The sequence below is a fragment of the Brienomyrus brachyistius genome, chromosome 11 (genome assembly GCF_023856365.1).
Source record: "Brienomyrus brachyistius isolate T26 chromosome 11, BBRACH_0.4, whole genome shotgun sequence".
In the NCBI taxonomy this organism is placed as follows: Eukaryota; Metazoa; Chordata; class Actinopteri; order Osteoglossiformes; family Mormyridae; genus Brienomyrus; species Brienomyrus brachyistius.
Genome location: NC_064543.1, coordinates 5952780 through 5977594, shown reverse-complemented (window position 1 = coordinate 5977594; position 24815 = coordinate 5952780). Strand labels below are relative to the sequence as shown.

At 43.6% G+C, this 24815-nt stretch overlaps 1 protein-coding gene across 3 annotated transcripts in view; it reads left to right on the top strand.

Moving 5' to 3' along the window:
- The window catches only part of LOC125751403 (microtubule-associated protein 1A-like), a 49119-nt gene extending 26261 nt beyond the window's left edge, over positions 1-22858 (top strand). For 2 of the 3 annotated variants that reach the window (XM_049030128.1, XM_049030130.1), the window contains 5 exons: positions 6452-6534; positions 6741-6881; positions 7539-16107; positions 16222-16454; positions 17558-22858. In XM_049030128.1, the coding sequence (XP_048886085.1) occupies positions 6452-6534; positions 6741-6881; positions 7539-16107; positions 16222-16454; positions 17558-17713 (9182 nt within the window). In that variant the 3' untranslated portion in view covers positions 17714-22858. The remainder of the gene's footprint in view (positions 1-6451; positions 6535-6740; positions 6882-7538; positions 16108-16221; positions 16455-17557) is intronic. The other variant, XM_049030129.1, reaches the window with a different exon arrangement.
- The last annotated feature ends 1957 nt before the right edge of the window (positions 22859-24815 follow it).

Genomic DNA, 24815 nt, shown 5'->3' with positions numbered 1-24815 from the left:
CTCCAGTGATACATCCCCCCTTACTCGGACCCCTCGCAGAACAGTGGGCACCCTCGCCAAGTGCGCTGACCTCACCATTGGCGCTGTCCGTTCCTGGGAGCAATGCGTCGCCATGGAGCCCCCAAGGGAACAGACAAAGGGTAGAGGAGGCCCCCTTTTGCAGACCGCTGTGAGCGAGAGTCACCCTTGGCTTGCCCCCCCACCCACTGGCGCTGATCTCACCTTCTCTCTCACACTATCCCTTCATTACGTAACATTATTTATTTCCCCGGGCTGGCTCTGTGCCCAAACCGACCGACTCCATTCATCTACACACATCCGTATTTATTACATTAATTCAGACTCTGTCAATCAAATGTACAGAAGCAGGTTTCTTCCTGGGATTTGGACCTACTGTACAGACACTAGTCACGGTGCTCCGACCTGTGTGTTGTGTTTCTGAGCCTCCTGTTTCTTTCACTTTTATTCAATCCCCCCCCAGGGGGGCCTGGTCCTGTGCCAGACAGCTCACTGGTGGAGGTCCGGCACAGCGCTAAAATGTACCCTCTTTTTATTTACTTAGATTATTTTTTTGTGGTGGGGGAGGGGTATCGAAGTTAAAGTAGAGGGAGTTGTTGTTCAGCGCCACAGTGGGTGGGCAGGCACAGAAAATGACTGTTTGGATGAAAGGGAGGCTTCACTCCCCCCCCGCCATGGTTGACCCCCGCAGGTCTTGGGCTGTCCTCATGTTTTCTTGGGTCCTTTGAAAGGCTCCCCCATGAAATTCTGCAGAGGTTGCTGTGCGTTTCCAGGCTGAGCTTCTGGAAGTCGCCGGCATTTCCAGAAGGAGCTTCTGGAAGTTGCCATAGCTTTGGCAGCACCTTCAGTTCCTGTAGCTTAAGGACGACTGATGGTAACATGACCTTTGACACGGATGATTCATCCTGCGGTGCGGATCCCTGCACATTGCTGATGCTGCAAGGTTATTTATACCCACCTTATGCGGGGGCGTGACCACAGCGAATTCATCCTTGGGTGACTTTTAATTACAGCTGTTTTCTTTTCAGGGTATCAGATGGCATTGTACTCGTTTGTGGCCCGAGCTAAATTTGATTTGCTGCTGATTTATTTGGTATAATGTGAGATCAAATGTTACACCCAAAGAGCAGGTTTCAACAGTCAGGCACAGGAAATGTTGCACATATTTTGCGTTAAACCAAAAGCCGAGTTTCTGGTTGTTATTTTCTGTAGAACCACGGGATCGTTCCGCATCTCGGTGGTCATCAGGTTGTGCCTGTTTGTGGATCCATGGTGTGTTTAAAATCCAAGACCTGCCAGGTTTTGTTTACAGAGCATCCCCAGCAGAGAGAACATGCGGTTCTGAGTGAATGAGCACTGACCTTTCAGTTGTGGTTAGTTCCAACTGCGGAGATGTGCCTAAGGCTGGGGCAGTGGGGAGCAGACCAACAGTGAACAGTGGCAGCAGCTGGACGACATGCATCCAGGACCTGGGATCGTAGCTGCCTGGCACAGCTCGTTAAATGGATTACAGGCCCCGGCGACTGTCCCACACAGCGCTCGTGTAAGAGATTCTTCAAAGCCGGCTGCTCGCAGCTAGGGGGGGCTTCATTAATTACCATCCTCTGAATGCACAGCTCTAAATCACATGATGGGCGATGCGTGAACAGTTAATTGAAAATGAAACATATTTGGTGGGTGTGATTTAATGCCTTCTTCTTGGTAGTTGTCGGGGAAAATAACATCCGCACCAATTTAGAGGTGTTTCTGGTGAAATAAAATCTTTTTATAGCTTCTGTCACAGAGGCCCTAGATAACTGCACCGATATCCTTGAGGTAAATTATAACTGAGGACTAAAGTTCACCTTCTTCACCACATTGCCAGAGTGCTGATGTAGGTGAGGAGCAGACTAGCAGCTCAGGAGCCAGAGGGAGGGGAAGCGACTGCGGGGGGGGGGGGGGGAGGGGGGGTCAAAACAAGTTAGGCTTAGAGGTTTTGTGTTGCAATTTGCAAGTGTTGCCACGTTTGTTTTGTGAAGCTGCACATGCCTGCTTAGGCACCAGCTGCAGGAATGTGTCCAGTACACGCCGTCTGACACATTAAATGGCTGCCAGTCATCCATCCATCCATCCATCCATCCATCCATCCATCCATCCATTTTCCAAACCGCTTACCTTCCCAATCAGAGGTGGGTAATGCAGAGCCAGTAAGTAAAAATACAGATCATCTTACCACCCGAGTATAAAGAGTCATAATCAACTGGTTGGTTGAAATAAAATCATGGCCTGGACATTTACTCTCTGGATTGAGCTACTCATCTCTGCCGCCAGGCTATGCAGTGCGGGCAGATGTACTGTCCAGGGTTCTGAAACTGCCGGGGTCCACCTTCATAATAGCATTCACTGGCCATTGCGACAAAGGAATTGTCTTTTTAATTGAACAGTTAATATTATGGGTGCTGTGGCTGCAGATGGTGACATGACACTGAACCTCTGTGAAAATGGTGGACTAATTAATTAAGGATGTCAAATATCACAGTCATCCTAGTGCAGTGGTTCTCAAACTCGGTGACTGCCCTGCTTGTCTTCCAGCTATCCCTGCCCTACACACTGCTGATTACCTGGATCAGGTGTGTTCAGTCAGTCAGAAGCTGAAAGACAGCTGGGACTTGTGTGTGGGGCAGGGATAGCAGGAAAACAAGCAGGGCAGTGGGGCCCAAGGACCGGGTTTGAGAACCACTGTCCTAGTGGTCTGTCTTCACTGTTGGGGCTTTAAGGGTTTTAAGGTTAGGGTTCTAAGTGTAGCATTTTCTTTCCAAAATTTTGTTTGTTTTTCTTTTATACCAGGGTAGAATAGAAGCTGGAATGTGTCTTGACTTACATGGGGAGACGCTGTAATCTGCAGAGAAGTTTTTATAATAGTGTAGCAGCCTGAAATATATGTCTTCGGTTTTGTTATCAAGGAGCTTGTGTTTTTTGCGTTGCCTGAACTCCCAAAAGGAAGGAGCTCACTGTGGATGCAAGACACACAGGAGAATGGCATCATGCGAGAATTCTGTGGTGTAGAGGGGAGTGTCCTGCACAACTGTAAGGAGTTTAGGGGTGTCTGGGCTGGGTCTCGTACCCCGAGGATTCAGCAGAGCTGTAATTAAGCTACTATTTCCTCCCGTGATATGAAACCTACAGCTTGTGTCATCTGAAGCCAAGGAGGCTAGTTTCAGTCCCTCATCCTCAGTCTTTCTCTAGCCCCATAGAATAATTCCTGCTTTGGGAGGGCGGTCTGAATCTGTCACAAGTAATGGCATAGGCATGAAACATCCATCATGATCTGGTGTAATGCCCTGTCCAAATAGACATTTTATAACAATAACAGTGGCTATTGAGGATTCTTGGTGTTAAATTTTAATGCCATTGGCTGGTGGTTTAAGTTCAGTGTTTGTCTTATGTAAGACATTTAAAGAATGGCTGCTGTGAGAGGGTGACAACGGCTCTGTTATGGACGTAGTGATTTATGCTCCGCCTGTTTTGTTGACAGAGATGCACTTCCTCTTTCTGCAGGCGTCTGGGTCGGGGGGAATGCGTATTAGAACCACAGTGGGAGTAGGTTGGTTCTCTTACTCCCTTAGAAAGTTACAGTCATGGTTGTTGTGAACTGGGCTCATTCAGCCAGTGCCAAACCAGGGTATCTCACGGAACAGACTCTGCTCGCCAAAGTGGGGAAAAATAATTGTGTTTCTTGTAAGGAAGCAAACAATAAAACAAGTAAGAGTTCAGAAAATTTAGTAACAATCTGTGGGTTTGTAGGTATGTGTTTGGCACAGGTCAGTAGGATTTCCTGGCACAAATGTGACGGAACGTCCTGGGAAAACACCCTCTGATTGGTGCTGCCGTCTTCCCATCTACGCTGACGGGACGGGATGAGATGTGACGAGATGATGCAACCTGCTGCAACAGTCTCTGGAGTCAGTACCGACGGGCTGTTATTGGCCCACTGGCACAGTGAGCCTCTAGTCTGGTTCATGACTCTGTGGAGAACATGCCACACTACTGCTGATTGTTTATCTGGCTGCTTTGGAGTAGCATTGGAGTATACGGTTTTGGAGTATACTCTTTTGGAGTATGTTTTTGGAGTATACGGTTTTGGAGTATACTCTTTTGGAGTATACTTTTTTGGAGTATACTGTTTTGGAGTATACTTTTTTGGAGTATACTCTTTGAGAGTATACTCTTTTGGAGTATAGAACGGTGCTGTCACTGTGAAATGGAAGGTAACCCTGTTCCCCACTGTCTGGCCTGTCCAGCAGCTGGGTAACTGGAGTCTGTCATCTGGGTAAAACCCAAAGTTCTGCCGCCTTGCCAAACAATCCCAGGCCGAGCTGCCCTGCTCCCGTTCTCCCTTAACACATTGTACAAGCCCCTGATTGCCCGAATACCCAGCAGGCTGCGGAGAAAATGGCCCGCTCCCTGCGGAGTGAGCCGCTCTGATTTTTAGAGTTAAACATAGCCCGCGAGTCTTTCCAGTTAAATATAGTTTGTCTGATTAAGCACCTAAAAGTCACTTCCTCGCTGGGTCCCGTTCAATGCGACGCTGCACCAAGGCACATTCCTGTCCCCCTCGCAGAGAAATGCTGCAATGCGTCTCGCAGCAGAAAAAAAAAAAAAGACTGGGTCAGTGTAACGGAGCTGGCGGCGACTGCCGGCATGGCGTTCCTATGGCAACGGCCAATAGAAAAGCTGCGTTTCTTGGCCAAGGCCTCGGGTGGAACACGCATGTGGCTCTGCCGCTAGGATTATCTGGCCCACGTTCTGTACTGTAATCTCCCTGCCAAAGGCAGAAATATAAGCAGAACCCAACCCCCGGAGAGGCTTCACAGAGAGGATGCCATCTAGATTAGCGATGGAACGGCGGCGGGGGTCGGTTCAATGGTTCTGACTGACTCCCTGCGTTTGTTTCTCAGACTCACTTTGTACTGAGATTTTCTGAAACAGTCTGACAAAATGACAGCGCTTTTCTTTGCTGGGTGGATTAGAAATGAATAACAGCAATTAGTTTAGGATTTTGCAGACGAGATGGCTTTAACGATCTGATTTTTAACATCTTGGTGAGACAATAAACATATCACCTGCCTCTTTTTTTAAATTTTACACATAGATTTAGTAAGTTCTCTTGTTTCGTAATGCAAAATACACACTCAGGTATGCAGAGAAGAAAAGAATCTGCTTTGTTCTGCCTTTACTTTCTGTTACTGTGATCTTTCTTCTCTTTAAATTAATTAAAGGCAAAGCAAACTCAGCTAATATGTTCATATATCTGTACATACTTTAGGTATCTTGTTGAGTGTGTTCCACAGGAATATTCCTCAGATAAAACTATTATAGTTTTAACTTTAGAACCCCAGAAGGGTTGGATCGGGGACATTTCATTTTTATATATTTGATATATACCTGAGTAAGATTTAAGAAGAATATTCTCGTAGTTCAGCATTAGGGTCTTTTCGGCCTTCCAACACTGCAGTGCTGCTAACCTGCTTAATCACAGACTAATCAAGGTCGCTGGCGAATGCCGAGAGACTCATATGGTGAGATACACCTCTGTCTTTGGTCTGCTCCTGCAGCAAAATGAGCATAAAATTAAATAAATTATAACACAATCAGCGTTGTCAAATGGGGATATTTTTAGGAAATGCATTGTTGGTCAAACAAAACACGTACTGTCCTTATTTTCACACTATGAATGATCATTGCTGACACACGCAAACAATTACCTTCATTCAAGATGACCTTTAAAGGGCTTAAAATTATACTTATTTAAAGGGTTTACATAACTACAGTTATTATATACAGAAAGACATTGCAGAAAATGATCACTTTCCTGCAGTTCAGTCTGAATCGTATTATTCACTCACTGCATTATATTACCCTTTTGGCTCTGATTAGTGTTTTGTTTTTGGTTTTCTGGTATGTTTTATGTTTTCTGGCAAGAGCGAAACACTTAACATGGACAGTTTCCATCCATCTGCTAAGAAGATTTAATGAGATCTGCGGCAGTAGAGCACGTCTCCTTCCACTCTGCTACGTCTCCAGGAGGCCTCTGAAAGCCTGTTAGGGGGAGTTTCTGGTGCTGTTACACTTATAAAAAAAGGTCTGAGACTGATTTAAACCACCAGGTAAAAATATTACGCGTACAACAATAGCATGTATATGTAAAGGCTGATTTCCTGCTCTATGGCTGGAAAATCTTGTCCACAGATAACACGCATTTTCTGATTCACTTCCTGTTACAGTTCTCCTGCATTTGTACTCGTGGTCTTTTTTGGTCTGTGGTGTCTTAAAGGAGACATCTTACAGAGTTCGTGAGATATAGGCACCATATTTTCTCCAAGTGAGACTTCGTACACATATTATCAGATGGTTCAAGCTGAAAAATATCTTCTCCACTGTTTGTCTTTTGCAGGACAAAGAACTCTGCAGCACAAAAGTGATGTCCTCCAAACTGTGGTTTTAGTGAATCCAGCAGAAGATTCCCTCGCTTCTGAAGTACGGCATACAGTGAAAAACACTACATTGTATCAATTAGTTATATCATAGTGTTTTTTTTAACAGCAAAAGTGCTGAATAACATCGACATCTCATTGCCTAATATTGCATTAATTTAGAAAATTTCAGTCCCTCTGGTGAGTCATATGTAACGCACTCAGCGTCGTACGCTTGTGTCATGTGATCCTTCTGTGCCGTGCTCACAGATACACTCTCTGATCGGTGACCAAGCAGCACACAAGCTACTTGTCCTGAGCGGCCAAAGCTCAGAACAGGGTGGAGACCTCCTGCTGCAAAGTGGCCCGTTTACTTTCAGAAATTTTGCAGACATCTTCGCTGATCCTGAGGTGAGCAGAAAGCCACAGCTGTGTGTAATTCCATAGCGCAGAATATTAAAGTTCAGCATTTTTGGATTGTGCAGAATGACACAAACATGCTTTGTTTTACATTTAATATACCTCTTATAGTAGTTGTGATAGAGAATGATTTGGACCTGGGTGGCTACCATTATTTGGTAACACTTTACATTAACCGCACTTTCATAATGCATTCATAAACCATTCATAGAACATTCATAAGCAGCATGTAAGTATACCTTAACATTAAAATAAAGTAAAATATTTTGACAGCTTAGTATACATCAACAACAAACATTATATGAGAATGACAAACAATATAAGCATATAATGTTTGTAGTTAATATAGTGCTTCTTAAAGCAGTCTTCAGGGCCCCTCCCCCCGCCCCCCCCCCCCGGAGGTGGGAAGGGAACAGAAACGTGGAACATCTGGGGGTCCCCGAGAACTGGTCTGAGAAACACTGTATTAATGTATATTACGGTATGTTAGGTGTACTTACATGCCGCTTATGAATGTAATATCAGTGCATTATGAAGGTGCACTGAATGTTCTATGTTATGCATCATGAAGGTGCAGTTAATTTGAAGCATTACCCCTTATTCTGTTTAGACTGACTCTCCAAGCTGTCCTTCATTTTCCCTGTGTAGGTTGGTGGTCTGCTAAGAAAAGCATCCCCTGAGCACCGGGCTAGGCTCACTGTCTTCTGCCAGGGGGAGGTGGGCTGGAGCTCCCTAAGGCAGCAGCACTTCCGGGAGTCCCTGGATTACAGACTGAATCCTGACCCTGTGCTCCCCAAAATGGACGGAGTCACGGAATTCACGGAGTACGTCTCCGAGACGGTGGACGTCCCATCGCCTTTCGACCTCTTGGAGCCGCCGACCTCTGGAGGCTTCCTGAAGCTATCTAAACCCTGCTGCTATATTTTCCCTGGTGGGAGAGGAGACTCTGCCTTGTTTGCAGTTAATGGCTTTAACATCCTGGTAGATGGAGGCTCCGAACGAAGATCTTGCTTCTGGAAGCTTGTCAGGCATCTGGACCGTATTGATTCCATTCTCATTACTCACATTGGAGCTGATAATCTCCCGGGTATCAATGGACTCCTTCAGAGAAAGATTGCTGAACAAGATGAGGAGCAGTCACAGGGGTCTACCACCTACAGTGATTGGATGAAGAACCTGATTTCACCAGAACTCGGCGTGGTGTTCTTTAATGTCCCCGATAAACTTCGAATGCCTGAATCAACATTGAAGGTGAAACGGAGTATCGAGGAAGCCTCGTTGACCTTACAGTACCTCAGCAAGCTCGGGATCAAGCCCGAGCCTCTCTTCAGAGTGGTCAGCAACACCATCGAGCCCATCACACTTTTCCACAAGATGGGTGTCGGCAGGCTTGACATGTATGTTCTGAATCCTGTGAAGGACAGCAAGGAAATGCAATTCCTCATGCAGAAGTGGGCAGGGAACAGCAAGGCTAAAACTGGAATTGTCCTGCCCAGTGGAAAAGAGGGAGAAATATCAGTTCCTTATCTGACATCTGTTACGGCTCTCGTGGTATGGCTCCCGGCTAGCCCCACAGAGAAGATCGTTAGAGTTTTGTTTCCTGGAAATGCACCGCAGAACAAAATCTTAGAAGGCCTCGAAAAGTTAAAGCACCTGGAGTTCTTGCGATATCCAGTGGCTACTCAGAAGGACATGTCCTCCGGTAGCCCTCCTCCTCTAATGAAACAAACCAAAATGAAGCAGAGGACTGACAGCAAAGAAAGTCTTAAATCTGCTTCCAAGATACAGGCGGCGGTAAAGCTCGAGAAGAAAGATGCAGACGGACAAGAGGAGGTTTCAGTCGCAGAAACAAAAAGTGACTCTGTGAAGGAGAACAAGATTGAAAAGAAAATGGACAAAAAAACTAAAGAGAGTGACAAACCCGTCAAGCCGCTCAAGGTCAAACCGGAGACAACGGACACGATAAAACAGGAGAAGAAGAAATTATCAAAAGAAAAATCAATCAAGAAAAATATCAAAGAAAAGGCATCCAAGATGGACGAGAAAAAGGATAAAGAGAAGAAGGAGTTGAAGAAGGAAAAGCGTGAAATTAAAAAAGACGATGTCGCTAAAAAAGATGAGAAGAAAGAAGCGAAACTGAAGGAGGACAAAAAGAAAGAGGCAACTAAACCAGAATTAAGAAAGATGACTAAACCCGATCTGAAGCCCTTCACCCCTGAGGTCAGGAAGACCCTGCACAAGGCCAAGGTGCATGTCAAGCCTAAGACAGACAAAAACAAACTTAAAGATGCCAAGGAACATGTAGCTGAACAAATTCCCACATCGGTACCAGAACCTAAGCACATCCATCCCGAAACTGAAGAGCAGGTAACAGTGGATGAAAAGTCTAGGGTTTCCACACCAGAAGACCTTACTAAGGATTTTGAAGAACTCAAAAAAGATGAGGTTTCCAGTCTGGAAGTAGAGCCTGCAAAAGATGCACACCTAGTTCCAGAGCCTTCTGCGGGTGATGCTGCCATCGCGAGCCCTCTCCCAGAGGAAGCAACTGAGAAAAAGGTCGATTCTGAAGCTTTGACTGATGCAAAACTTCCAGTGTTGGAGTCTCCAGATGAAGGGATAATGACTACAGATGCTGAAACTGAATCTCCTCGGGAAGAAAAGAAGCTGACACACGAAAAAGCTGAATCAGTGGAAAAAGCTGGAGATAAATATGAGGATGAAGGTGCAGCTATGGGGGAAGAAGATGAGGAAGAAGATGAAAAGGTAGAGAAAAAAGTTGAGAAGAAGACTGTGGAAGAAGACGAGGATATGGGAATGGGGGAGGAGGAAGACGAAGGAAAATGGAAGGAGGAGAAGGAAACAGAGGCAGTAGACAGGAAGCATGAAGAAGAGGAGATGGAGAAGTGTGAAAAATATGCAATAAAAACTGAAATAAAAGAGCAGCTCGCAAAGATTGAACACGAGGAAGATGAGGAAGAGGATGGAGATGTGATTGAAAAGGCAGAACTGGAGGAAGCAGAAGATGTACACATAACAGGCGAGGAAGAGTTGAAAGTTAAAACTGAGGAAAGCCAAAAAGAAAAGCTTGAGAAGAAGTGGGACACTCCGACCACAAAAGAGACGTCACAGGACAAAGGAGAAGCGGACGTAGACGCTTATGTGTCTAATGTTGGGCCTGCTACTACCGCTGTTACAGCAACAACACAGGATGCCACTGCAGCCGAACACGTTTCCTATATTCAGGATGAGACTATTCCTGGTTATTCAGAAACTGAACAGACCATTTCTGATGAAGAAATTCATGAGGAGACTGAGGACAGGATTCCACACCTCCGCTATGAGGTTGGTGCCTATGACATTTCTGTCCCCGATGAAACAGGCTCCTTTGATGTCATTCATGGCATGAGAGAGATGAAAGGTGCTGCCATTCATGATGTTTCAGATCTAACAACAAAGGAATTCATAGAAGGTCAGGACCCTGCCCTAGCTGTGTTCTCCACCAATGTCATTGCAGCACCTTTAGCAGAAGAGGAGCACATCTCCTCTGCCACGTCAATTACTGAGTGTGATAAACTGTCCTCTTTTGCTACTTCTGTTGCTGAAGATCAGTCCATAGCATCAGTGACAGCTGCTCAGACTGAAGAAACTGGAAAAAGCTCCTTGCTCCTTGATACTGTCAACAGCATCCCATCATCTACAAGAACTGAGGCCACACAGGGAAAAGAATATGTACACTCTGCTGGGACCATTTCACCTACTTCCTCTTTAGAAGAGGACAAATACTTCAAGTCACCCCCTTCCGAGGAGTATCAGCTACATCTGTTGGAGGTTGAAGCTGGAATAAAGACTGTACAGGTTCATGATGAGGAAGAAGAAGAGGAAGAAGAAGATGAAGACCAAACACCTAACGTTGATATTCCACTAGGCAAACTTCAAGAAAGCTATGGGCTGTTCCAAGACAAAGACTTTGAGAAGCTTCCTTTATCCATGTCGATGGCCACCTCAGAAACTGTTGGGGATATGGAATTAGTGTATCCCCCAGTTATGGATGAAAAGAAGGATTCTGTCACCAAAGAGGAACTCTTATTTGGAGTTACTAAAAAATCTCCCTCCCCACCACCTTCTTTTTCAAGTGCTTTAGTAATGGAGTCCAGTGCAGAAGGTGAAGAGAGATGTTTTAGTCCAGATGACATTACTGTGAAGATGACCTCACAGTCTGGGCCAACTAGTGCAGGCCATACTCCTTTTCATCAATCACCCGTGGAAGAAAATGAAACTTCCGAAACTCAACAGCCAGCTTTGAAAGCAGAAGACATAAAGGACATCGCAGAGCTACATTTCAGTAAAGGCGACAAATTTGAAGCTTTTACAATTCCGGATGCCGACAAATTTCCATTTTTAGAAAAAGATACCCAAGGCATTATAACATCAACGCAAAAGAAAGATGAGAGACAGTTTCTCCAAGAAGAGGCCAAGCCAACGTCTTTTGAGGGAGGCCATCCAATAGAAACATCTCTGACGAAAAAAGAAAACGAGAAGGATTTTCAAACATTAAATATTTCTTTAGAAAAAGTAATATATGATGACTCAGAAGAGGAAGACGACAGAAAGAGTGATTTTAGAGCAAGCCACAAAAAATACGTTGAGGAAAAGGAAAGTCGGTTTTTAGATGATGATGATACTTGTGAAGATGGCTCGCTCAGTACAGAAAAGGTAAAGGAAGAAGTGAAAAGACATGATCAGGAGCAGAGCTTTGAGACGACCTACCTGCAAACCACACAGAGAATGGGGGTTAAAGCACCTGAGGCCTCTCATTCACACCAAGAAATCAAGTCTGATGTTCGGGACTCAGACGAAGAAGATGACGAAGGGGATGCTGTTTGCGTGGGTGGAGCAGGATCTAGACCTTTATCAGTAGAGCCAATCAAATTAGATTACACGTCTCAAGACCTACAGTCGGGTATAGGTGAGCCCGTTGACCGATCAAAAGAAAGCTATGCATGCACATTTTCTTCTGTTGTACTGCCAAAAGAAGAGGTAGAGATCTTACCTCAAACTGTTGCCAAAGATCAAGGAAGACATTTGCATGCAGCCTCACCTGAACCAGAGGAGGAAGGCTCATCCCCCTTGAAAATGAGCAGCACAACAATCTCCTCTGCAGATACTACTACGACCAGTGGCTCTGCTATGAAGACTGAACCAACTTCTTACCCTACCACTGTTGAAAACACATCGATGTGCTCAATACTTTCTAGCACCGACAGTCAAGGTAGTGCTGAGGAATCCTCTCAACCAGAAATGTTGATGCCCTCGGTGATTACAAAAAAAGATGAAGATTATTACTCTAATGAAATGGGAGGATTGGCTTCCAAAGAAGAGGAGAAGCCTGGAAAAGAGGCAAAGCTGGAAAAGGAGAGAGAGCAGGAACCAGCTTTACCTGGAGTAGTTTCACCTTCTTCATATTTTCTTCTGGAAAAGGATGAGGTAGAAAAGTCATTTTCAGACAAGGAAGATGTGGAGGAAAAAGAGAAACATGTCGCATCAAAATATAGTCCTGAGGAAAAGGAAATACCAATAGATGATAAATGGGATGTAACTGAGGCACCACAGAGATCTGAGAAACTAGAAGATGTGGCTACAGATGACAATAAGGCAGCCATGCATTCATCAGTTGGTGAAAGGTTTGAAGGTGAAGCAGCTTTCTCTGCAGAGGAACATCATAAAGAAGAAGCAGTATCATTCAGCAGAGTTGATTACCACACAGCAACTTTGACCGAGACTGATAAAAGTGTTCATTTCAGTCTCGGTGTGTTTCCAGACCATGAATACCGTGAAAAAGGCCAACAGGAGGAGCATAGAAGGGAAGTGAGGCAAGACACACCTTTTGTGAGTGGAAAAACCTTCACTTACACTGAGATTTATGAAAACAAATCAGCTCTAGAAAAAGAACGATATTCATGTCTTTCCAGCTATGAGCCCGATGACTACCTTGATAATTTGAACATGGAAACAAATATTGAGAAAACTGAAGTAGAGAGCACACTCTCATCTCATCCTGTGACAACAGAGGTTAAGGCCAAGGAAGAAGACAAATACAATTTAAGCACATTTACTGAAGTGTCTTCTTCATTAGCATGGAGTCAGTCAAAACTAGAGGGACCAACTGCCACTCTTACAACACACGATGATGTTCCTGAAAAAAAAGCCACAGAAGAGGTGAAAGAAAAGGATTCAGCAGAGAAAGAGAAAGGGAAGATCTCAATGGCTGAGGAACAGGATTCGTCCTCCAGTCACTTGACAGATAAGAAAGATCTGTCCCCTCAAGCTAAGTCTGAGAGTAAAGACAGCCAACTCGGTACATTCCATCCTGAGTCACCTGAGTCTCCAGAACCTCACATAGATGACAACATCATAGCATCAGAGTATTCTGTGGAAACCAGCACTGTTGCGTCAAAGTCTATGATGTATTATGAGAAGGATGAAGTATCAGAGAAAGACAGTATGAGGTCGAAAATGGAAGATGAGGATGAGGATGATGATGAGCAAGATCAGTTTTGGGTGGAGAAGGGCATCAGTGACTCAGATGTTGAGAAAGGAGCCAAGGAGGAATCTGAGAAGGAGTTCAGAAGCACATTCGATGATGCAGTAAGCTCAAAAGTCCAACAGACTGGAATTTTTAAGGAAGATGAAAAAGTAAAGGAAAATATCCCTTCTAAAAGCATAAAACCTTCTACACCAGAACCATTTGAAACCCCTGTTATCAGTAGTATCCAAAAGACAGGGGCTGAGGATGTTCCTAAAAAGACCATGAGTGACACTACTTCCTCATTATCTGGCTACTACACTGAAATTGGAATGACAGAATCTAAAGAGTTTTCCTATGAATTTGAGCTTCCTGACCCTAAGGACTCTAAAGACTCTACTGTAACTAGCCAGTTGCCGAGGAAAGAACAGGATCACGAAACTCTTGATCATTTACACTTCTCTGTAAGTAAAGAAGATAAATATGGCTACGGAGAAAAGGATGAGGTTGAGAAGCAGACAACGCCTGATGTTTTACGTAAAACATCTGGGGATTCAGCTTCTTTTGCTTTTACTTATGCTACAACTTCCGCCACCGCATATTCTTCTTCCTCGTCATATAGTCATCCTTCCTCTGCCTCTGCATCTCTCTCAGCCAGCCGGCAATCTGGAGAGGAGCTGGAGACCCCAGCCACCACCTCAGACACACTCTGTAAACCTGACGTGGATAGCGCATGTTTTGAATATTCATCTTTTAAGGAGGAGCAATCCCTTGTGATGGACTCTCCTTTCTCGAGTTCTGGTGGACTGATAAAAGACGAATACCTAGAAGTTTCTGACAAGCCGACTCCTGCTACAGCAACTGCAGAATCAACCTCCAGTCTTACAAGGTTTTCTCCACTGAATCCTTTTGAGGAGGTCAAACCTTTCCCACCTCTTTCATCTGTTCCATGCGAAGAAGCAAAAGACCACCAAGCACTGAAAGGTACCACTACAGAAAAGGGACAACATGCTGACTCCTTTGTTAAGCCTGGAAGCACTGATGTGTCTAAGTCACCTGAATGTCCAAGAGTGCCAGATCCTCATTCGCAACTCCCCCCATCGGCTGAGAAGCAACCCACACCACGGAGTCTGTTTGATGTTTCTCCATTACAGCGGGCAGATTCTACGGAAAAACATCAGAGAGAGGAGGCAGAAGTCAGTGAGGAGGAAACCTATGAATGTGAAATGGAACAAAGCACCTTACCATGCCGAATTGAATGCCAAAGAGTTTCACCAACCATCCCAGCCGAAGAACAGAAAACAACACAGCCTGTGTTTGAGCAACAGATGGCCACTCAACCGAGCATAACTAGCACTCTCCCTGATGTGCTTACCTCATACACATCTCCATCGCAGCAATCTTCACAGTCTGCATCAGCAAATGGACCCTCGGAGGTCAGTGCAAGTTCATCTGAGGTCCCAGTAGAAGGTGCTGGTACTCAGTGGACTGAAAAACCAGGTCAGCAAACCACAGAGCAGAAAGAAGATAAACCTATCGGGCACGCAGAAAAAAAGGACGAGAAGGAGAAACAGAGCAGTGGAGAAGTGGAGCAGCAAATAGGGAAATGTTCAGAGGCTTTCCCTCCACAATATCAAGAAGATGATGACGAGGAGGAAGAGAAACTGGAACGCCCAGCTCGTCCGCTTTCCCTGGCATCTGCTGATCAGTCCTTTCATTCATCATTCCAGCCAGATGAATCTGGAAAAGCAGGGGATGATTCCAACCTTCCTTCTGACGTATGCGTGGGAGCAACTTCCTCATATACATCGTCAGCATCTGCTGGATATTCTCCCTATGAGTACAAACACCGCAAAGGAGAAATCTCTCCATCATTCATCAATCCAAGCCCACACCAGCTCTCTACTGATGAGGACGAAGAGGATGAAGGGAGCGACCGGTCACAAGAAGGCGATGACAACCAGCCCTCTGTCAAAAGGCGATCCCGTAAAGAGCAGCGGCACCACACTCATAGCAAACCTGGAGATGACAGTGGGTCACACCACCATCCTGGTGCAATGGCTGCTGGATTTGCTCTAGCTGGAGAAGAAACCCCTCCAACCTCTGTTAGTGAATCATTGCCCACACAGTCTGACTCTGATGTACCTCCTGAGACTGAGGAGTGCCCGTCAATCACAGCAGAAGGCAACCTGGACTCTGACGAGGATGCCGAATACCTGCCTGTAGATAAATCCACTATAGCTGGTGGAAGCAGTCAGCATGTGTCATCATCAAGGTCATCAGAAAAGAGTCATGATCCTCCGCCTGCGCCAATGAAGGACCCATTCCCTCATCCTCCTCACCCAGACGTGTGCATGGTTGACCCAGAGGTTCTGTCCAATGACACGAACTATACGGACAAACTGCTGAAGAAGGATGGGAAGACTAACAAAGTCGTGCGGAAGTCACTGAACAAGCCCAAATCATCCTCCCCCGCTCGCAAAACCGACACCAGAGGTAAGAAATCTCCCATCCCTGTCAAACAGGCATCCAAGGGCTCCTCACCTCGGGCTTCTCAGAAAAAGGAGGCAGAAAAGACATCTAAATTGTCAAGGATGTCTGATGGACAGGGATCCAGGGAGGAGAAAGATGAGGTATCCAAGTCCAGCCAGAACCCAGGAAAAGGACTTTTTAATGGCATCAAGAGCAACATAGGTGTGAGCAAATTGATTATTCACTGTAGGACTAAATGTCTGTAGTGTAAATGAGTCTAGGTGTTTTTACGTTGTGGATCTTTATTTGACAAAGAATGGTATGTGTTACCATTAGGTTCCAGTTCCCAGAAGTCCAGTTCAGTGGTACCACCAGGACCCCCCATCTACGTAGACCTGGCCTACATCCCCAATCACTGCAGTGCCAAGAACGTGGACCAGGAGTTCTTCAAGCGTGTGCGTGCCGCGTACTACGTGGTGAGCGGCAACGACACCGCCAATGGGGAGCCCAGCCGTGGGGTTCTGGATGCCCTGCTTGACGGCAAGGCCCAGTGGGGGTCCAATCTCCAGGTAAAATAAGTCGACTTTTCTACAGCCCTGAGTTTCCTTTCCTCTCCTTTCCTTTCTTGTCTTATCTTAAAAATGTCGGATGTACCCAATATCCAGCAGAAGGTCAGATACAATCAAGAGAACATTCTGTGCTACAAAAGGAACATTTTCAGGATAAAGTTCAATAGTTTAAACAAGACTAAATAAAAGGCACAGTACACTCACAGGCAGAGTCCCCTGAACTGCAGTTCTTCAAATCATCAGTATAAAAGCAGTGAGAACACTGGAATCTGGATTCAGAAAAACAGAGACCAGATGCAGTGACCATGTGCCGTAAGCTGACATCAGCAGTTTCGCTGTTTAAAAACTAATTCTCTCTACTTCTATTATCTTAATCATGAAAGATTGATTATAATAAGTGTGTTCTTAATGCTATGGAGCCTTCCTCAATAAAATATACATACAGTAGGGCTTATTTCACTTTCTGTGAATGCCAACTCTATAGGAATTCATGAACACATTCATAACACATTATAATGCATTCATAAATCACTATAAACATGGTTATAAATATTTATAATAAGGCGTATCACATTATGGTCATGTTTAGTATGCATTATGAGTGCTTTATGAACACACTATGTGCGGTACAAAGCATCCTTAATTATACTAACCATTATAATGCATAATGAGGTTATGTTTAGTATATTATTGGAGTTTTTGCAGTATTATAATCAACACTATAATGCCTCATGACCTATCAATAGTGCATTATAGATGAGAGCTTCATTGAAGCTTATGAAGTATTATAATGAACACTATAATGCTTTTTAACTGTCAATAGAAAATGCTGTAATGCTTTATTAATTCTTATACCTACGTTATAATGCATCATAGAGGTATGACAACATTAAATAAAGTTTATCAATCTATCAATCTATCCAACCCAGTATTGCCTATTAAATACAGGGTTCCAATGCCTGTGGAACTTTTTCCAGAAAACATAGGGCACGTGACACCTTGGACAGTCCACCACAGAGGTTTATTGTCAATTGACGTAATGTACCTTGTAACATGATGTCGTAGTCACACCCAGCCTCTTTCCACTTCCTTCTCCCCCAAAGGTCACTTTGATCCCTACTCATGACACCGAAGTGACGCGAGAATGGTACCAACAGACCCACGAGAAGCAGCAGGAGCTTAACGTTATGGTCCTGGCCAGCAGCAGCACCGTCGTCATGCAGGACGAGTCCTTCCCTGCCTGCAAGATCGAGTTCTGAGACCCTCTCAGTCTCTTCATCTGTTTTGCTTCTCATCTCGATTTCTCTGTTTCTCAAGAGGGAAGATTTTTCCAGCTTTCTGCAGCCAATCATATAGTAATACCGAAACATTTTCGTCATCTCCATTTTTTGAATTTCCGCAGTTGTTTTGCCGTTACCCCTCTATGCTTGCATATGCCGGTTCCATCGCTGAATGGTCACTGATCTACAACATCATGAAATCTTGTTGAATGCCTTGCTAGGACACGCAGCAACTGTCGAGTTTGCCATAAAGAAGACCTGAGCTACACATACAAGTTAACATAGAAAATTTGAATAAAGGCTTATTTTTTAATGCAAGAAAGCTGACGTATGTAAAATCGCCAAAAAAGAAAAAATACCATAGCTGCCCTGGTTAACGTTATGGATGCTTTTCTAGAGAGTCCTTACTTGATGTGCTGTAGTGAAATGAAATAACATAGGACAGTGATGCTATCTCACCAAGTTAATTGCAGATATTTGGTATTCATCTTGTTACTGGATTAATTCAAAGCACAGCCCTCACTAGTCTGTCATGCTAGTTTGCATCATCACCGGTGATGGTGTTCTTGTAATACTTGTGTTGACTAAATTATTATGCTTGCTTTGTTTTTTTTTTGCCTTCAGCTGTATATTTCTGAATCATTTGCACATTGTCATCATTTCCAAAGTTTCGATCCAACTGTGTCTGAGCTGAAACTGTGGCTGACCAGTTCTGTGCTTGGTGTTGTAGGTGCGTCTAACACAAATGAGGGGCTCCCGTGTAGCGCTTTACTCGGTACACAGAGAGGTTGGTTCAGTGGTATTGTTTAAAATGTCGTTCAACTCTCTGGTTTTTTAATGCCTGACAAACCTTGTCCTCTTTGGAATGATCGTCTTAATATCAATGGAAGAGGTACCACTTGGAAGTGGGTGGAAGTCCTTTTCTCTGAATGTGTTACAGGAGGTGAACTCGCCTGAAATTACGTGAACTTTAAAACAATTGTTGACTGACAGCGTCCGTCAAGATAAATTAGGAATTTTAGCAGGAAATGGCCTGTTTCTTCTTTCAAAATTTCTTCTTTGTCAGGCAGTAGATTGAGTGTAAATTTTCTTTTTCTTTTCCTCTGGTGGTTTGAGGTATGAAATAAAAAACATACTAGCCTTCTTTCAGTATACTACAGAGTATGTTTGTCTACTGACAGCTGGTTGGCTGTGCTAAACGATTTAACCCTTTTACGAGCTTTCAGCTTCAGCATGGGCCGTAGACCCTGGCTCGTGTTTTTTGATGCTGGGTAGATACTTCTTGATCAGTGCACAATACCTTAAGGTGATTGTAAAAAAAAAATGGGGCTTTTGAATCATTCTGGTTCTGTCTCTGTCATCATTGCTGGTTTCGCAGGAACTTACAAATAGTCACATGCCCTCATAACAATATAAATGGTAATATCTGTTTTAACATAATCGTAAGAGGACAACTATTAGCAGATTTTAGGTAGGAATTATTTTTCTGGGGTGTAATGAGAAGTATCACACACTATCCATTACAGCGATTTTTTTCTTCAATCAATTGATTTTCCAGAATATTCACACAATGCTGTTTTCTCTTGTACTAGTTGGAAGCTTTCAGGATATATTACGACATTTTTCTATATATTATGTACCTTAATGACAAAGAAAAGAACATTTAAAATATGTTTCAAACTCATTACATGGTCTGTATTATGTTTTTTGTTGAAGACTTAACTCCTATTGCAGAGCTGAGATATTTAACATTTGTGGTATAATATATAAAGTTAATTCAAACTATTTTGTTAAGACTATTATATCTTGATTTATTTTCAGCAATCCTTGTTGAACATCAAACATATTTGAGAAACTTAATTTAAAAATATTCTAACAGATTTTACTTAAACACTTCCCCATATGTGAATAAGATCAATGCATTTGCAAATGTAGCAATAGATAATATTTATTCTTGCAAGAATCCTGAGAAGACTGAGAATCGTGTTACTCCAGTAGAAAGTAGGCTCGTCCTGTCTTGTTGGCTGCGCAGCTACTGGTTCGTGTGAGGATGACTGACCTTGCAGTGTTTTGTAACAGAAACTGTAGATAGGATTCTTGTGGGTATATTTACATGGGTGGTGTGAGAATCAACCACACGTGCCTTGAGGTTCTAGCCCAGGGTGGAATTGGAATGTGTCAATCCGGTCCTTGGGACCTGCAGACAGTCCATGTTTTTGCTCCCTCCAAGTTTCCAACTGAAGTAACGGGAGCAGAAAAACGTGCACTGGCTGTGGATTCCTCAGGGTCAGGTTGGGAAACACTGGAGTAGAGAGCTGTATGTCGGGTTCTTCTTACAGAAGTCACTGGGTCAGTTATCTTAAGTGGGCCTTAATTATAGCAAGACACTGGGAGTTGGAATCAAGGATCATCCGTGGAATGTTCCATTGAGATGGAGATTAAAAATGAACAAAATTAATGCTGAATCATCCAAGATCCTTTTCAGAAGCTGAAGGTGAACAGAGCCTAGCATGAACGGCTATAGATGTAGCGATTTAGAAGAACATCATTTCCGAGGTGACATGTTTAACGTAGACCGCCAGCGTTTGTACCACGTTTCAAAGACATGCACAAAGACTGTAAATGAGAATGAAAGCTTGTATGTTAACTGATGACGCAATGAAAGCTGTATGTTATAGTTGGTAGACATGTGGTGTATACCAAGAAAACTGTGGATTGTGGAGGCAAAGATCTATATGTTTTGACGGAGGTTCTAGGTTGCATTTTGAAAATTGGGAGAACTAGTGTTGTTCATTTGGGGTCATGGAGTCTGCATTACTGTAGGTGTGGGTGTGCTATTTAGCTGCCATGAAAAAGGACTGTGTTGGGTGTCAGAGTGCTGTGCGGATCTCTACAGATGGGACCAGTGCCCTTTTAAAAAATGTTTTTCCATGTAAAAATCTGAACGTAACTGCTTGTAGGTTTTTTTTTTTTTTTTAACTACAGTGTTGGTTATTTGAAGGGTTTTAATTGAGGAACATTTGTTTTCTAATTACTGTTTGCAGTGTTGCCATTTTTATTAACCCGCATTGTTTCAAAATGCCATAGTTGCTAACCAGAATTTCGACGGTGTTTACATTTCCTTCTCATTTAGTGTTGCTTTGCGCTGTTTCTGGGAAGCAGACAGTCGGGTCGCGGCATTTTTTTGTTCATTCTTTCAAGACATTCGCTGTTATTGCTGAATGATTGTCTAACAATAAGTGTTCTCCTTAAAATGCTGCATAACATGGTGAATCGGAATGTGTTTTGCGTGAATCAGGAGGATGCACACAGTACGGCAAAGGAGGGTCCATACTGACTGGGGGGGGGGGCTTAACACTTTGGTGTGTTCCGTACGAATTCCACACGACTGATCCCATCAGGATGGGGACGTTAGTGACTCTGCTTGTAAACACAAATTGTGCCATTCAAAGTATTCCCAAAAAGACAGGAAAATCAATAAATACGTACAATGACACGTTATGCAACTCCAGCCTCCCAGTCTGCCCTTGGATGGAGGGCAGGTGCAGTGGCGTCAGTGACCATAAATGGCTGCATCGATTTTTCCTTATTACTGTAATTTTTGTGAAAACTAGCGCTAACTTTTACATGCACCTCATTTACACTGCAGGGGCTGTACATGCATTTCCCAGCTGCCGGTTTTCAACGTCAACTTAACAGCTACTTACGCACAAAAAGTCAGGCTCTGGTGTAGCGGGCTTGAATATGGGTCATGTGGCTGGTGGCTTTGTGACCGTTGCACATGGAGGAATTCCCGCCTTGCTGATCCCGCCCACATTTTAAAGATGGTCATCCTGCTCTAATTCCTCTTAAAGTCAGTGGGCAGATCCAGAGTAACCATTTACATTTTTTTATAGTATGAATGCAGTTTATATTGATGTAGTTTGTTAGCGATGACGCTCCTCTGTTGTCAGTAGTCGTCACCTGTAGACGTGCTATACATGACCTCTTGGCTATTCACAGACGTGTTCCCTTAACGTCGGACGTCCCAGCGGTCGCTGACGGAGCCAAAGTGACAAAGCCAGAATTAGATGGCCCAACAAACATGAAACAAGAGATGATTCCCAAAAAAGACTTGAAGTAGCATCACGGAGCGAGCTTACTCCTGTAAAGCAGCCTATTTGAAAGCAGAGCAAAGTCTGGGACTGGGAATGGTCGAGTTTGACTACACTGCAGGTTGAAAAGTAAGGAGCCAGGATGTGACATTAAAAGAGGCATGCAGATCTAATTAGCCAGATTTTGACAGAGAGTGTCCTGAAGGGTTAGATACAGTTAATGTTGGGCTTCAATGAAAGACGTGATACGATCATCACCGTTTGCCCTAAACACTTTCGTTGAGGTGTTCTCAACCGCAAAACTACTTCAGACTCAAAACAGGCTTCAAAGAAATAAATGGTGTACTCATGTTCATACATATATATATATATATATATATATATATATATATATATATATATATATATATATATATATATATATATATATATATATATATATATACATACACACACACACAACAATAAACTCTGGCTATACTGGAAGATCATATCATTCTAGCGAGACTTTTTATTTTTAGCATAAAAAATTACATGTGATTACATTTTTCTTCCCAGAGAGGGAAGAAAGCAGCTGTAAAAAAACACAATATAAAACGCAAAGGCATCTTTCAGTTACATCTTCCGGAAACTTCACCCTGAGACCATTTCCATTTCCAGGAGCCCTGCTTGTTTCTGCATGTAATCTTCAGTTATATCCTGTATGTAATAGTTTAAAACAAAATGAAATGAAGTACTTATTTTAAAATGTCTTTAAAAAAAATTAATAATAATAACTGCGACTTGTCTTAATGGTTCTGAAAATGGCACACGCTACCCCGCCCCGCTTCCTCCTGCCGTGGGGGTCCGTACCGAGAGCATCGTGATAGTTCCTCTTCTTGCGCTGTATTTGCCCTAGTACTTCAGTTATTTTCTGTGCAATATTCCGTATTTCTCTTTGAAACCTAAAACAAAAATAGAATTACTGCAAATTTATTGTAAAAGGGAAAAAGCCTGTTGGTCATCAATAAAATACATTTATTGAAATGTATCCCTTTGTCTGTCTGTCAAATTCACAAACACTGAAACCTGGGACCTTTCTTCATAAAAACATGAGTATGTCTTAGGTCACATTAATTATCAGTGCTGTGCAGAGACTTTTTGATGGCCAGGTGCTTGACCCGGTGGGAGAAGACAGGCATGTCCGCTCTGTAAATTTTGCTGCTGGGGAGGGGAGATTCCCCCTCAGTTAATTTAACATGATCATCTGTGATCATAAAGAGTCACTCAGAACCTCAAAGGGGGGGGGGACACTTTCGATCACTTGGGCTAAAGGGACATTTTCAACACTCCCCCCACCACACCTACTAATTATCCACATCTGTCGTGGTCTGATTTGCTTTTAGTAACTCCAGTATTTGTTATGTTGTGATAAGTGTAATTCATTTAATTAGACATACATTTTACTAATAAAATGTGTCACTTTGTATAAAAAGTAAAATCTGACTATAATGGGTTTGTAATGCTTGGGGTGAGATTAGGTCAGTGTCTGCGTCAGCTGGTGAGTTCTGTTCCCCGCCGGAGGTCTGTGTTCTTACTGTGACCCTGCAATACTGAGGCGGCAGCCCCTCCTCTAAGTCAACCTTCTCAGTCCCCAGTCAGACGGCAAGTGGGAAATCGGGACTGACGTAATGCCAAAAACACAGAGGGAAACCGAGCCCCGGTTAACTTCTCTGCGTGCGAGTGGAGCTGCAGGGAAGTGGAACAATGCACAGATTGTGCTTCTGGGCTGGCGCCCCCTAGCTGGAGGGGCAGGCTCTGCAACCAGCCGCTTCTGGGAGTGGGTGACAGAAATCAGTTTTGGGAATTGTTGGTGGGATGATGCTGCGAGGGGGGTGGAGAGTCCCACATGGGACAGCTGGAGACAAGTTGGCCACGAGTCCGAACAGTAAACGAGGAATTTTTCACATTTCTACATAAGTGGACACCGGGCTGTGAGAGGCATGCGACGAGCCAGGGATGGGGTGAGGGGGTGAGGGGGGAGAGAGCTGTTTGTACAGACTGTGAAAGGAGGAATTCAGCTCCTCAAACAAGTGGCCTTTGAAAGCAGGGGAGAGTAGGAGAGAGAGGGCGAAGAGGAGAAGTGTGTTTGCCCTGGGCGAGGCCTCTAGGGGAGGGACAGTCGTTCCACACGGCACGTCTTCATCAGTATAAAATGCAACAACCCCCACCTCATGCCCCTGATTTTCAGAGCTATGTATGGCTATCATGTCTGCGCTGGCAAAAATAGCCTTGGTTTATAATTCTGCCCTTTGCAGATTTGAGTATAAAAAACACAAACTGGACATGAACTATCAAAGTACATTGGAAACAGGCCAAAATATACAGCATCATTACCCTATATGGATAAGCAGCTAGAAGTTATATATCCAGTATATTATAATATGATATTTATTTGATATTTATATATGATTTGTAAATATATGATATTTACAAAATTTCCAGCACCCCAAAACCATTTAATTCGGCGATGCTGATAGGCGAAATCTTTATTATATTCGCCTAGCAACCGTACACGATTGGCTATTTCGCTGCACTTCTGGGGTGCTTTGATGAGTGCCCGAGAAGAGAAATGATTGGTGGAAATCTGTCGGTGGAAATTCGCTGTTGATGGAAATGTTGTTTAAATAATTCAGATTGCATGTAGGCACACACTATTGAGTAAAACTGACATCGATAAAAAAAAAATATATATTTTTAATTTTTATATATTTTATATTCTGCCCCCCATATGTGGGAGGGTGGGGCCTGAGTGCCCCTTATGGGCCAGCCGCCACTGATTTTATATATATATAAATGTATTTTAGTTTAGGAAAAAGTTGGCTCTGATGCTGAGGCTCTGCAACGATAATGATCTTTTTCTTCACTACTGCAGATTCAGTAAATAACACGACGAGGTAGATTCATGCTCATTCATAACGGTAGAGTGCTTAATGTGCCCAGAAAAA